General features: G+C 43.2%; 1 protein-coding gene across 3 annotated transcripts in view; it reads right to left on the bottom strand.

Annotated features, from left to right (window-relative positions):
* GFRA1 (GDNF family receptor alpha 1) overlaps positions 1-13,169 on the bottom strand; it is a 144,069-nt gene extending 130,900 nt beyond the window's left edge. The window contains exons 1-3 of one of the 3 annotated variants that reach the window (XM_062635361.1): positions 12,241-13,169; positions 10,856-11,158; positions 9,495-9,578 (exon numbers count right to left, since the gene is read on the bottom strand). In XM_062635361.1, the coding sequence (XP_062491345.1) occupies positions 9,495-9,578; positions 10,856-11,158; positions 12,241-12,280 (427 nt within the window). In that variant the 5' untranslated portion in view covers positions 12,281-13,169. The remainder of the gene's footprint in view (positions 1-9,494; positions 9,579-10,855; positions 11,159-12,240) is intronic. The other 2 variants (XM_062635360.1, XM_062635359.1) reach the window with 2 other exon arrangements.
* Positions 13,170-15,157: the final 1,988 nt, after the last annotated feature.

Below are 15,157 nucleotides of genomic sequence, written 5' to 3'. Positions count from 1 at the left end.
CTCAAACTCTTTACAGGGAGGGTAAGAGCATGATTTGAAGAATGCTGGAAAAAGCAGAGTTTAAGGAAAGCTTTCAAGGAACAGACAAGGTGTTGCCTCACCAGAATTACCAATAAGGGAGGACAGGGAGGTATTGGGAGAATGGAGAAAGGAGAGCAGGCTCAGGGGCAGATGCAGACCAGAAAGCAAAGACATCAGACAGGAGAGCAAAGACAAGCCTGTCCTAAAAACAAAAGGGAAAGAAACATAGTCAGATTCCCAAGAAGTGAGCATCTGAGGTGGAAAGCAGAGCTGCTCCATGTGACAGAGCAAGAAACCACTGACATCCTCCAGCTGGAGGGGATCTGGTGCAGGAGTTATTACCGTTCAGCGAGAGAAAAGCCAGCAATCAAAGAAGGGACAGCAGTATATGGAAAAGGCATGTCAAGGCAGGGATGAGTTGCGGTTAATAGCTCAAGGAAGCGACAATGGTTAGCACTAGCCTAACTAGGGTTAAACATTAAGAAACAGCAGTGGGCTGGAGGCAGTGGGACTAAGGAACAGGTTGAATCATGGTGCTGTCTCGTGCGGAGGAGGAACAAGGAAATGGTGAATTCTGGTTTTGCAGAACTGAGCTTTAGTACTGAATTTAGGGAGCAGAATTTAAAAGCAAGAGTGGAAGCTTTTAACACTTCTGAACCTCATCAGCTGCATGACAAAACTTTAATGGGAAGATGCATTTTATGGACACCAGACAGTGATAAAATCGTATAACCAGTGAATGCAGAAATTCATCTTTATTTATGGGTTCCTACTCAAATTGTTTGGTATCTTCAAGTCTCTTTACAACCCATCATTTCTGCAAATTTCTATGCAGGAAGCACTATCTCTATGCCATTACACTTTGTGTCATGCATTTCATGTCAAATTTCAGGCTGAGTGCAGATTGTACAGGACAATAGCCTCACACTGATAAAAATTGTCAAAGCATCGTAACGACTAAAGAACTATTCCCAAAATAACTTAATGGTCTTAATGTCCTAACTATATTGCAGCATTGTTGCTGCATTAGTTTCTGCCACAGAAAATGCAAGAATAGGAAAATAATGCCAAAAACCTAATATAAAATAAATTACAGAATTAGTTTACATAAACAAAAAAGGCTACTTTTCTAAAAATCAAAGCTATGAAGACATTCCTTTCTAAGGTTAAAACAATACAATGTACTTTGCACAGTAAGAAATGATGGATACTCATTTCTGGTAAATTCTGCCTTACAATCCAGAAACCCTTATTTCTTTTCACCACACACAAGCATTTTACTCTTAGCGTTTTTAACATACTGTCAGCTCCTGACAGATACCACTGGCTCTTCCAAGGATTGTCAAAGTTATCCCTGAGAGTCAACTACAAGCAGGGTTATAAAAACAAAGTTCTGAAGTATTTTAACATGTGAAGTGTGCAAATTGCCTGCCATAAACTGCACCTTGCTGCGCCATCAAGGCACCGCTGCAGGATACTCCTCTTCCAGGCACTGTTCTCTGCATTTCACATGGGGACACAGCTTACAGACGGGGCACTTCAGGAGCCCTCTGATAAAGACTGCCATAGATATACGCCTTCTCAGCACAGGCTTCTCCTTTGCACCTTTATAACCACAGGAATGTTCCCAACAGCATGTTCAGCCCTGCCCCAAAGCTACGCCACATGAACCATGGGCTTTTTCTCATTCACAATACCATGACTCCAGCAGCCCCATCAGCAGACTGGTTGTGTCCAGCTGCTTACCCCTGCCACACAGTAGTCTATAGATACTTGGCCAAACTGTATCCTGGCAAGTTCTGGGTTTCTAAGGTCCCCTGGCAGCCCTTGCCCACTCCTGCTCATTGCAACCTTGAAATGGCAGTACTTCTCATAGGTAACCAGCTTCCCTCCCTCAGTGACTAGTAAGTACCTGGTCTCTCCTCATAATCCCACCCGTACCACCAGCAGTACCTTCCTTCAGAGGAACTTTTGTGGCACTTACACAAACCATGAAGCTGGCCTGTAACAGGAAACAAGGATATGCAATTTGCTGCTCAAAAGCACATACACATTTGCTTGTTTGGTATCTGGCCCACCACACTATAAGTGAGGCTTTCCTGCAATGATACGGATTACAGTGATGGCAGTTCCACTCTCCAATGATGCTACTCTAGACAAAGAAGACATGTTTTACTGTATACATTATACACTGTAAGCAAAATGCCTGGCTTTCGTTATCCAACTGACCATCTCCCAACACTTTCCTTTGAGGCTTCAGAAGAACTCTTCAAGCTTCCTTCAGAAGTCCTAAATATTCTCTCTCACTTCTCCCAGAATTCAAGGAGACCTTGAACACTCACTCATAAATGCTTAGTGTTGTATCACCATATGCTTCCTCCTTCCAGGGAAGGGATTTCATCTTGTTCCCCACATCGAAACAGGCTGACAAAGCCTGCCTAGACTACTGAGGCAAACAGAAACTCTACATTTGCTCGAAGCTGTGCATTTCAGATACTTGAGAAACGAAGACCTTCCCTTCTGTTTGACAGATCTTCAAAGAAATTAGCAAAAAAGTTCCAATAATCTCACCAAGGAAATAAATACGGACTAAGCTCAGGATATTTACACATTCCTATTTGGGGTTTCAACGCCTGTTCATGTTCCTGCCAAAGTTAAAGCGTGCAGGCATGGCCTTTATAAGCTAGTCAATCAGTTACTTCAGTAAGGTACTTAATTCCCCTCTCATAATCAGATCTCGCTTCAAGAAATGCAGAAAACAGGAAATTCAAAGAGCTCCTGCAAGCCAACAGTCACCAAAGTGATTTTCTTTTGTGTGAAGTCCAATCTGATTATGAAAATGCAGGAGTGGAAATCAGCAACTGGTATCTATCCACCCAGATAACTTGTTATCTGACTGGAAGCCAGCCTAGCTGTCTCTGCAAAGAAAATCTGCAGACAGAAATGTCAAAGAACACAAACACTGCACATGCTCATATTAGACTTATTTTTGTCAAACTATTTTCATTTTGCTAAATGCGGCTAAAACAGATGCCTGTGTTGTTTGGGGTTTTTCTTGCAATAGGCAAAGGGCCACAAATTCTCACTGCAGAAAGAAGAGTTAGTGTGGATTTGTTGTTGTAAACCCAGTATTATATATTGGTCCAAAGGCTATTATTTTAATGTATTACCTTACAAAGAAAAATGTAGTTGTGCATGTGACAACCTAGTGCAGCCTAAATTAACAACATGTTTGTATTTTTCTGTTATCGAAAGGCCCAACCTCACATCAGAAAACCAGAACTAAGCCAAAAAAAAGTACAACAGGAAACAGAATACATCATAATCAAATAAAAAGATTTTGATGTGTTATGCTTACTTCCGTGGGAACAGAATCAGATTGCAAGACTCCTAGTAACTTAATAAGATCTGGTTTACTGTTTATGAAATTGGGTGAATGTGCAAGGTAACTAACATGAAGTATCTGTTTTTTTAATGAACTGCAATGATATGGGAGGTAAGAGCTAACAAGAGCATTGTAAATAGTCAAGAGAAATCAACACATTTAGTATTTTGCAAATTAAACTGCCTTTGCAGGAACGTGGCATCTCAAATGTTCTAACAGAAATGTCAGGAAAAAGACATCGTGTTAAATTAGTAAAATATGTAGCATTTGAAGCATACACATACTTAAGAATAGAAGCAGGATTAGAGGCCTCAGGCACTAGGAATTGGGGACGTCATACAGTATTAATTCATGGGAGAAGCCACTAATTTACATGCCATAAACTCCAGAAGGAAAAAGCAGCAAATCTGTTGGCTATGACAGAGCTTCTAACTTATCTTCTCGATAAACAATTTTAATAATGCTGTATTTGGATTGTACAAAAGAAAAGTAATTTACCAGGTAGGGAAAAAATAAGCAAATGATAATTAAAGTGTCAGGGACCTGCTAACCAGGACACAGCTCTTACATTAGCTCAAGAACTGCAAAAATTAATGGGGAAACAGTCAATTCCTGATTGGGGTTATGAAAGTTTGGGCAAAGTTAACTCACTACGACACTGTGTCTTCTAGTTCTACAGCCCCTCTTTACAGAGGCAGCAGAATGAGAAGGTATGAGGAGCTAGATTATCTTTAAGGTCCCCTTCCAACCCAAAACATTCTATGAATCTGCGAACCCAGAAGACCTGATTCTGTTTCTCTGTGTCTTGAGAATTCATATTGGAAAATCCCAATCTTCCACCTTTACTGATAGCAACTTTTCCAAAGGAAACATGTGCAAGCCATTCTCTGTGATGTCTCTAACCCATCCCTGGGAAGGATATAATAACAGGGAGGGTCCAGATAGCTGTCAGCAATACACAGAGCAGGTTTTAGGCTTGGGAAAGGGAAGTATTCCCTTACAAAAGTCTGCCAAATCTTGAAGCAAGTGTTCTGCATACCGAACTTCATTCTTTTCCAGCATCAACTTTCTGATCTGCAAACGTCAATTATACAGGATGCCTGAAAGACTTTGGGAAACTACTAATTAACCCACTCTCCTTCTGAACAACATAAAGATACTAGAGGAAGACCCAGACCCATCTTCATAAATTACAGAATCATAGAATAGTTAGGGTTGGAAAGGACCTTAAGATCATCCAGTTCCAACCCCTCTGCCATGGGCAGGGACATCTCACACTAAACCATGTCACCCAAGGCTCTGTCTGACCTGGCCTTAAACACCGCCAGGGACTGAGCATTCACAGCCTCCTTGGGCAACCCATTCCAGGGCCTCAACTTCACAGGAAAGAACTTCTTCCTTATATCTAGCCTAAACCCTACAGAAAGATGCCTAATTTAAATGCCACCAGCACATACACACTCATGAGAATTACAGCACTAGCTAACCTTTTATAGACTCAACTTTTTAAATACCAGGAAAAAACATCTTACTGTCCAAAACTGTTTGTATTTGCACTTTCAGCTTATTCAGTATGCAAATCGCATGCTAAACTCATGTGCTGTGCTACCCATGTTCTAATGTCGAATGATACACTCCAATGAGCAGCCCTAAGTGCTGTGCTGTCTCCTGAACTCGTTTTAAATTTAAAAAATTACCATAAAATACACCCTTTTCTAAATATAAGCTTCCAGATATCTTCTGCAATGGAACATTCCCAGAGTTTCTAAAGAGTAAACATCCTCTCATGAGAATGACAGAATTGGGAAACACTCCTTTTCACATATAACCATATGAGCCAGTTTCTTTCTCCCATTTGTTAATGATGCACATTGCAAAACAGTTTAATATGCTAAAAAGAAATATTGGCAAAATAATTAATTGCTATCTGTCTTGCATTTTAACAACTGGAAGGAAGACATAGCTAGCATCATGTAAGCGACCAATTCTCACAGATTACCAGCAAAACCTGTTTCTAAGAAATACTCTGACCTATACAGCCTGTTCTTTAAGATTACTTCTGTGTGCAGTTCTTGTGTCCTGAACATAAGAAGGACATGGAGCTACTGGAGCAAGTCCAGAGGAGGGCCACGAGGATGATCAGGGACTGGAGCACCTCCCGTATGAAGACAGGCTGAGGAAGTTGGGGCTGTTCAGCCTGGAGAAGAGAAGGCTGCGTGGAGACCTCATAGCAGCCTTCCAGTGTCTGAAGGGGGCCTATAGGGATGCTGGGGAGGGACTCTTCATTAGGGACTGTAGTGACAGGACAGAGGGTAATGGGTTAAAACTTAAACAGGGGAAGTTTAGACTGGATATAAGGAAGAAGTTATTTCCTGTTAGGGTGGTGAGGCACTGGAATGGGTTGCCCAGGGAGGTTGTGAATGCTTCATCCCTGGCAGTGTTCAAGACCAGGTTGGACGAGCCTTTGGGTGATATGGTTTAGTGTGAGGTGTCCCTGCCCATGGCAGGGGGGTTGGAAGTAGATGATCTTAAGGTCCTTTCCAACCCTAACTATTCTATGATTCAATGATTCTATGAACATACACCATAAAAGATACTGTAATAGATGTAAAAGAAAAAATTATACACAAAGGTGAACAATGGGATAATAAGTCCGTAATTATTAGGCAACTTATACTAGGTTAACTTAAAAGTGAATCCATGGGAGGAGAGCATTATGTCATCCTAGATACTTTGATTTAAATAGTCAGTTCTTTTTTAACATTAAGTATTCTATTTACACCACTTCACAGATATGGCTTAAGGCATTTTATTCAGCTTTAGTGGCTCTCCATTTTCTGTTGAAATGAATGAGACTTTTCAGAAACACTTATTTTGTATTTATTTCTGCAGGTGCATGAAGCTACAGTTTTTATGCAGGATATTTTATTACAATATGCCACAGGGGTGACCACTACACTGTATCAGCTGATAGCAAAATAATAAGATCTCTGCCAGCTGTGAGGCTCAATGTCAAATACAATACAAATTCAAGAGGCAAACTATTCCCCAGGTAGTAAAAAAAGCTTTAACAAGCGCTTAATTCAAGCACCTATCCTTAATTTGATGTGAAACTCACCTTTGAAATCCCATCAACTGATTCTGCATGCACTCTAGTTGTGGCAGAAGCTGATGGCCTTAAAATGTTTTCACCTCTCGTAAGTTATTAAGGTTGAAGCAAAAATGTCTGTTTAAGCAAAATCTTTATAATAACTGACCCAAACCTGTTACTCTCCAAAACACACATTACAAGTCCTCAGTAATTTGAAGAGCTGCCTACCAGCAAGAAATTCACACCCTCGAGGCAGAAGCACCACATCAGACAGAGTAGCTCTAAAGAAAATCCAAACCTAGACATGCCCAAAACAAAAGACAGCCCTGTCCTTCAACTGGGAAGACTCACAGTCCCAGATTAGACCATGTGAGAGGTCAGAGGAATGTACAGAAGGAGCTTAATTATGAACTTAAAGTGTAGACAGAAAGGAAGACCAAACCCTTAATTACTCAGGATACTTCCTCACAAGTAAATCAAAACGCTGAACTCACATTGCTCTTTTAGCCATCAATTTTTTTTGTTAGTACCTAAACGTATGATACCTTGGGCTTAACAGCCAGTACTACGATAAACAACTTTGTGGGTTTAGATTTTTGTCTTCTGTGTTGTTGGACATTGGTTTAAATTTTACATAGAACACTTAGCATGTCCTGGTTCTAGAGCAACTACACCACTAGTCCCAGTATAATACAGACTGCTTAAAAACATAAAGCTTTAGTAACACAACTGCATTACTTGTTCTAGTAGCATAACGAGAACTAGGGAGAAACTACAAAATCCTCCATTTCTTATCCTATGTACACTACAAAAGACTTCAACACACAAACTAGTCATCTTAGCCAATGTTTTTCCTGTTATGTACCACAAAAGACAACTATTGTGATTTTCTATACTGCCTCAAAAATAAAATAAAGATGGCAAAAGCATTACACTTGATATATAACAAGTCATATAGTACCACAGAATGGCCTTTGTGAAAGGGTTAATCACTGCTTTAATTACACCCAAGTAACTAATGATAGTGAATACTGCAGCAACATCTATAAACACAGTGACCACGTTAGCAGAACACCGGTTATGAAATCCCTGCCAACACCGCTTGTACAGGGGTTTGGTTTGGTTTAACCATGACACAGAAATATTACCAAGTTCTGCTCTTTGGGGTATTTGCAGAGCCCTGCAAAAAAAGCTGCAAGATCAGGCAGCTTCAGAGAATGTAACCTGCAGCAGTAACCATGACGATAAGAAAAATGCTTTTGTTAATCTTTTTCTTTCAGATTACAGTACTTCCAAATACTGGTGGTTTTCCACTGTATTACAACTTTTGGCTATCGCTCCCTGTGAATCTAGCCCGGCAGTTCTTGTAAACCTGAAACTTGTGACAAAGTGAACAGCAGCTTGGGGTGCACTAGTAACACAGAATGAGTCCTAACCAGTCCACCAGCATCTTGAGTGACTAGAGGTAGGATGGACATCGCTGTTGCACAGAACAGGTAGGGAAGAAATGTGTACATTTTAAAGATAACTACTCTGCAAGAACATGTGGCATCTAAAAAGAGTAACAGAAAGAATGTACATAGGGTATTTCTGTGGAGATCATAAAACTGCTGGGGTAGGTTAGAATTAGGCCCGTGGCACGCCAACCATAAACTTCAACAAAACTGCCTGGAACTCCTCTGCACTGATTTTGTCTTTATTTTCTATTAAGTTGGAGGGTTGAAGCAAAAAAGTAAGTAAAGATACTTCAGAAATTAATCTTTGTTCACTGTTCTTTCTCCATCACACTTGCTCACCAAACCAAGCAATGCTTTTAAGTGATGGGTGTGATTTGGACCTCTCTTCACAGTTTGAAAAGTGACTAAAAGGCTGATTTTCAAAGGCATTAAGACAGCTAAAGATGCATTAAGTACGTAGATTTTTGAGAACTGTCTGGGCATCTAACACCTATTTAAATCACTTAGTCCTTTCTGAAAGTCCCAGTGGGCAGTTATCTGCATTTTATGTGTCTATATGCCTTTGAAAACCTGTACCATTAGACACTTAACAACCTAGGTCCCCCTGGCTTTCAATGAGACTAAGGGTCCTGAAAAGAGTAAGTACTTCCGAAAATTGGTCAAGCCACTCTTTCTGCTCTTTTCTTCTTTCTTCTAAAGAGCCATCCACTAATACTTATCCACAGCATGTCAGTTAACTACAGCTTTAGCTGTCAGACTTACACATTATACTGCACACATTCAGTTTTTTATGGAGCTAAGCAAAGGTCCTGAGTACAGACTGCATGCTCATAAGACTTTCTCACACTCCAAAACAGAAAATTAATGCCAACTGAATTAATAATCCCTCTGAATGCCCCAAAAATCACTGTTTTAATAAATATGATCCAAAATCTTTGTAATTTAGGCTAGTAAAAACCAAAGAGCAGAGCAACTTATTCAAACGTCTATAAACAAGTTCTGAAAGACAGCCACACAGGAGCAAAAACTGTTCAGAGACAAACTAGGCAAGGAAGGAAGCTGTGAAGAGGCTCTTTAAAGAGGCAGCTCCAGAAAAGAAGAAATTTTAGAATTCAGGCTTTTTTAAACAAAAAATGTACGAAACTACAAAGCATTCCCTTATGCAAACATTTGAAAGCTTTATCTTCTGATCTTCTTTAATGTCAATGGGAGGTAACTTGCTCTGACCACATTCCCCAAAAGGAACTGATTTGTAAATTAGGAACGCAGGGAATCAGATTGCCACCTACAGGAAAACTTAGCATTTATTGTCAGGAATGACTCAAAAAGAATACAAACTGCCATCCTGCCTTTTAGTTTTAGTTATCGTTTCAAAAGCAATTAGTATTTTCTTCTGCACAGCGACATCATGAACTTCCTAAACCCACAACCATTAACCCTTCTTTTTATTCAAGAGAGTTTTGCTTGCATGCACCATAGCTCAACTACAAAGCAGCAGACTGTAATCACCTTTCAGTCAGCGAATTTTGAGTCTGCTTACCTGATACAATTGGTGCTAGCCTGAATATGTCCGATAGCCTGCTGTTAACTGGCTCATAAGGGGAATCTTCAAGCAAGTCATTTCCTAAAGACAAAAAAAAAACATTTGGATTTGTTTTCTTAGATGAGAATTCAGGGTAAGATTTTGTTGTTTACTTTTACTCTGAAGTTACTCTGGACCAGCAAAAGGTACTCCCCCTTAATCTGTTTATGTGGCTATTTCTCCTCAAAGCATTATCTATAAAAACACCTGAAAGAAGTTGTTTATCCCTATTTTCTCTCCTTCCTCCACTGATAAGGTCATAATTTGCAGAGACAGCCTGTGACATCACAGGGACTGTCCCATCTCATGCCAGCAGGAGAGGATCTGTAGCAAGGATGCTCCTCTTCATCCACTCCTCTAAGAGCAAAGCTCTTTTTTTTTTTTTGGAGGAGCAGCCCATCTAACAGCTAAAAATGAGCATCTTTGGAATAAAACACTCCTAACAAGATGCTGTTGGAAGGGAAACTTTTTATGATACAGAAACGTCCAAGAGTAGTAGGATAATTTATTATGCAAGTTAAAGAAAAAATATATGTATTGACTCATTAAAATGTTCCAGTTGATGCCTGCACAAATGAACAGAAAGGGATGTCTTCCCCTTTTGCAGAAGCAGCTACAGAAAACAGTTAAATGGGGACCACACTGAAATGAAAGATTTCATCTTCAACTGCAGGGCTAGAGCAAAACAGGGCTAAACATTATATATCTGATGTAAGGACCTGACTGCTCTCAGTAGACTGTGAGAAATCTGCCAGTGACATCAGGAACAGAAGACCCCAGTCAATCACTGTCATAACCCTTCCAAGTGGCAGTTCTACACACTCACAGACTTCTTTTTTTCTGCCTCAACATGCCCAGGGAATATTGTTAGTAAACGCAGGAAAGGAAAGGAAATAAACTTCCCCTTAAATCAATGCTCCTCTTCATATTACATTTAACTTTCAGCAAAGAGCTAAGAAACTAGTTCCAGTGGTCTTGTTAGGTGAGTCCTAAATATTATTAGGAAAATGTCTCCAAATGACTGTTTTTGTAGCTCTTGCACTTGCCAGTGCCCTTATCTTTTGACTCTGGTTTAGAAAGGTCAGCTGGGTCCCCTGGAGGAAACCCTCACTGTGGATTTCCCAACAACAGGAGACGGAGCAGCAGCTGTTCTTGAGTCGGATGAAAGGTCCTCAGTTTGCAGCTGAAGAGCACAATGCGAATTACGGGGTCAGACCCTGGGTTTACCCGCAGTGGCTGTAACTAGCACTGGATGTGAGCGGCTGCAAAATCACACACAGCATTAGGGAAGTGTAAGGTTTCTGTGTTTTGCAACGTACCCTGTAAGCTCTGGTACATGCTCCAGTAAATGCGCAGGCAGTTTTTCTCCTTCTTCATGCCCCTCTTGCAGCGGCAGTTGTAGAGAGATTTCTGTTTGAGAGCTTCCATGGCGCTTTTGCATTCATCCTTTGCCTCCAGGCCTGTCGCCCGGCTGAAGTTGCTCTCTTTGCCGGCTACACACTGCCTCAGTGTCCTGTATTTAGTACTACAGCTCTGCTCCTTGAGACACTGGTCGCTGGCTTTCACGCAATCCAGGCGCTCCCCTCCAGGCAGCGCGCTCACTTCTGCGGACAGAAGTACATCTAGAGAGAGGGGACACAAACCGACAAACTCTCATTGAGAGTTGAAGCTGATTTAAGCAGGGCTCCAAAGCAGGTGTCTGGGAAGTACAAGGCACCTCGTCACGCAGCACATGCAGCCAGCCCCATAGGCAGCACCTTGCAAACCTCCAGGGTTCACCCTACACCAAAAGCACATGGGGCTTTCGAGGTGTTAGATCCACTTTTGTGGGAGGCCAAGGAACCAGGATGTTTTAACCCTGATGGGTGATTTATAAGAAAACACAGAAAGAAAAGAGGATCCACAGGGGTTAATGTGCCTGACAAAACAAGCACTCATTATTCCTTAGACCCGCTTTGGTGGAACAAATAACCTTTCCGTTGCAGTGTTTAACCGAGGGGTTAAATATTCAGCTTCACTTTCCACAACAGCTCTGCTGTAATTTCAATTACATCCACAAACAACCCCCTCAGAGAGGCAAGTGTCCTCCTCACAGATTGATATTGGCTTCTCTTTGCATCAATCACTTTTCAAAGGCTGTACACATTTCTGCTTATTCTACATGTATAAAGGTAGAATTTATGACTCCCCCCTCCATTTCTCTCCACGTATGATGCTTTTGCAGGAGAACAAAGCAAACTGCATTAACTCCCTCGTCTCCATCGTGCCCCCTGTCACGCTCTCCCAGACACACACAGAGATGATAGAAACGCACACATCTCCCGCGGAAAGGAAACCAGTCTAGGCTGCAAACCACTCGCAGCCGGGCAGGCTGCCAGGGTCAGGTGAAGATGTTTCAGTTGGCTCTTGTCACCCACCCCCCCCCATCCACAAGCAGCTTTATTAAAATGAAAAGTTTTCCTGTAACTTGCGAGTACCCGATTTAAGAAGAGGCTTACGCAGGCGAGTATCTCAGTCTGTAGTCTCCCAGAGCTTTAAGCGTAGACTCGGCTAACTGATGCGCGGCAGAACCATAAAAACTACTGGAAACTTCACTGTTCTGCCTAAACAATAGACTGACAACCGTCAGGCATCCGATCCCATAAACCCCACGCTTTGCTTTATGAAGCGATGTAGAGGCAGAAATCAGACGCCAGCAACTTACCCACTAAGGGCAAAGCGAAGTACAAGATAACGAGGAACATCTTGCTGTCTTCGGATGGTTTCCCCAAACAAGCTGATGTGTCACAACAAGGAAGATCAGCATGAAGATATTCCAAAACCGCCGAGGTCCAAAGGTTCCAAGTTCAGATCCATTGAATTAAAGTAGGAAAAAAAAAACCAAAACCCAAACCCAACAAAACAACGAAAAAAACCCACCCCTCCCTCCTCTTCACCGCTCCCAGCACCAGCGGCAGGAGCAGCGACGCAAACGCTGAGCGTTTTCCCTTAGACTTCAGGTCTGAGCAACCTGGAGACACAAGCCCCGACTTCACTGAGAGCGCGGGAGACGCGCCCGCACGGGTGTATGTGTGTGCGAGTGAGCAAGCGGGAGCCGGGCAGCACCGCCGGTCGCCTCCTTGGGTGGGCAGCGCCTGTTCCCAGGGAGGGACCGAGAGCAACACGAGGCGGGAGGGGGGGTGTGACGGGGGGGACGGGACGAGATCAGCGGCGTCCGTCCGCCCCTGGGCGCGCACCCGGGGCGAGCCGCTGGCAGCCCCGCAGGCAGTTGCGGCTCCCGGCTGCGGCTCCTTGGGGTGCCCGAGCCGCCCGCAGGCGATTCGCCTCTTCCGCTCTCCTCACACCGCAACTTTATTTATTCGCCTGCGCAGGGAGGCGGTGCGCGGGGGGGGTGGCGCGCAGCTTGCGCGGTGCGCTCGCCTCCGCCGCCGGGGGAAGGTGCTGCTGCTGCTGCCGGCAGGGGTGGGAAAGTTTGGCAGCGGGAACTGGGACGGCAGACGGCGCAGCGCCGGAGGGAGCGGCTGCTCTGGTTCCGCCGACCCGGGCGGAGCGGCCGCGCTTGCGGGAGCCCTCGGGCACGGCGCTCCAGAGGCGCTTCCGAGCGGGAGCCGCCGCCAAATAACCGAGCTGCTGGAGGGGTGGCGGGGCCGGTGCTGCTGCCTGCGCCCGGCGGGGGTGACTCGGCTTCTCGTCCGCCCAAGAGGGAAGCCCGGGGAGCCCGGCTGCCACCCGGAGGAGCGGCGGGGAGGACCGCACTGGAGCGCACCGCCTGCCTTCCCCCTGCCGCCCTCTTCGGGGGAGGCCCCGCGCCTGCGGAGCGGAGGAAGCACCGCCCGGGGGGAGGCGGGACCGCGGGTGCGCATCCCCGCCGCGCCGCGCGGTGCTCTGCGCGGGCCATCCGTGGGCCGGGGTCGAGCTGAATGTATCGGCTTCCACTCGGCTCCTGAATAAACAAAGCGAACATATGTCCCATAGTCGAGACAGATGGTTCAAACAGAGAACTATTTAGTGGTTTTCCCACAGTTGCTACTATGTAGCGCTCCTCTGAAACCCAACAAAACGCAATTAGCCTAAAATAGCGTCGGTTTCCAGATTTCCTTGTTTTCATACGCGGAGAATTTGGTTCAGGTCGTTTTATGTTTTAGCTGCAGCCCAATAATAATAAAAAGAAAAAAAAAAATCAGTATATATATTACTTGGCAATTCTGTCTATGGGCTGTTTGTTCCATTGACTTTAGGAATTTGCTTCCACTCACAATAAATTCTGCCTAAAGGAGTTTCCCTTGCCTCATGAGATGGAAGACGATCAGGCTGGCCACTTTTATAGAGAGAACTGGCTGGCAGATGGAGCTAAACTGTTCGAAGGTACTTCAGAAACACTTACTTAAAAGCTTAGCATATGCCAGGAGAGACAGCGGATATGACAGCCACAGAACCCGAGTGGAAGCTTTATATTTGTTTGTTTGTTTGTTTTCCTCTCCTGCCACTTTTTCTGAACAAACAGATCTGCAATCCTATCAAAAATAAATAAAACCCTGAACTGTCTAAAGCATCCGTTCTCTCCATGAAGTCATAGTAGCGATGTCAAATTGCAACTGATTAAGTCAGAAGCCTGCCTTGGTGGTTTAATGTGAAGGAGGATATGCTCTTATATGGTCGCAATATCTATTATCTGCTACGTGTACAAGGATACAATTGGAGAAACAACGACAAGGACCAGATTTCTAGAGGAGGAAGTGCTAAATTGGTGATGGCATTGATGGTTCAAGACACCTTCAGCTTTTGAACTAGCTGGTATTTAATGAAGCAGGTTGGCCTCCCAAACACTTCAGTACAAATTGAACTAGGTGATAGAGGCAGGTGATTACTTCTTCACTGATAATTTTGACACCATTATGGCACGTGATAAGCTTTGTATATCTGTCTGATGCACAGGTAGTATTACTCTCCTGCTATTTACAAGTCAGGAATAGCTACAACATTCACAGCAGAGCAAGGCAAGTGAAAAGAAGACTGAAATCCTGAAATCCAGGCCACTATTTGCAAAACCATTCATGCACTGATGTCCTGAATACATATATATACACACACACAGGGTTATTTGGCATATAAAAGCAATGCATTGCAAATCTCTGCATTAATAACTATATTCACTATTATAAAACAGAACTTTTACTATTACAGTGAAGTTGAAATCATGTTTCAAGTGTTCAAAGTCAAAAATGCTACTGACAGCTCAGAGATAACAGGGCAGCTGGAAAGCATGCATCCAAAACTCTGACTATTGCCACTAAACACTCTTCCTGTCAATATTTTGGCTCCCCTCTGGAAAATTATCACCCAAAGTGAAAAAAGGTTAAAATGTCTTAATCCAGAGAAGTTTAAAGTGCAGCCCTGTGTTGGAAACATAAAAAAAATATTCAAGGAGAAAGTCCATACTACATACAGTTGTTTGGAACTTCCTGCCACTGCACACTGTGCCAGGACTGTAGGTCTGAGAAAGCTTCTTGCAAATCACAAGGACATTCATTCCACAGCAGAAATTGCCCATTCTTCTTTATTTCTTCCAGAGAGTGAATTATTTGTAAGCTTTGACGACTTATTTTCAGTATTTTCAAGTT

Source organism: Pezoporus occidentalis, unplaced genomic scaffold (assembly GCF_034315485.1).
Source record: "Pezoporus occidentalis ecotype Australia unplaced genomic scaffold, CSIRO_AGI_Poc_V1 ctg45, whole genome shotgun sequence".
Lineage (NCBI taxonomy): Eukaryota > Metazoa > Chordata > Aves > Psittaciformes > Psittacidae > Pezoporus > Pezoporus occidentalis.
The sequence above is the reverse complement of the archived record's forward strand: the minus strand, read 5'-3'. Positions and strand labels throughout refer to the sequence as shown.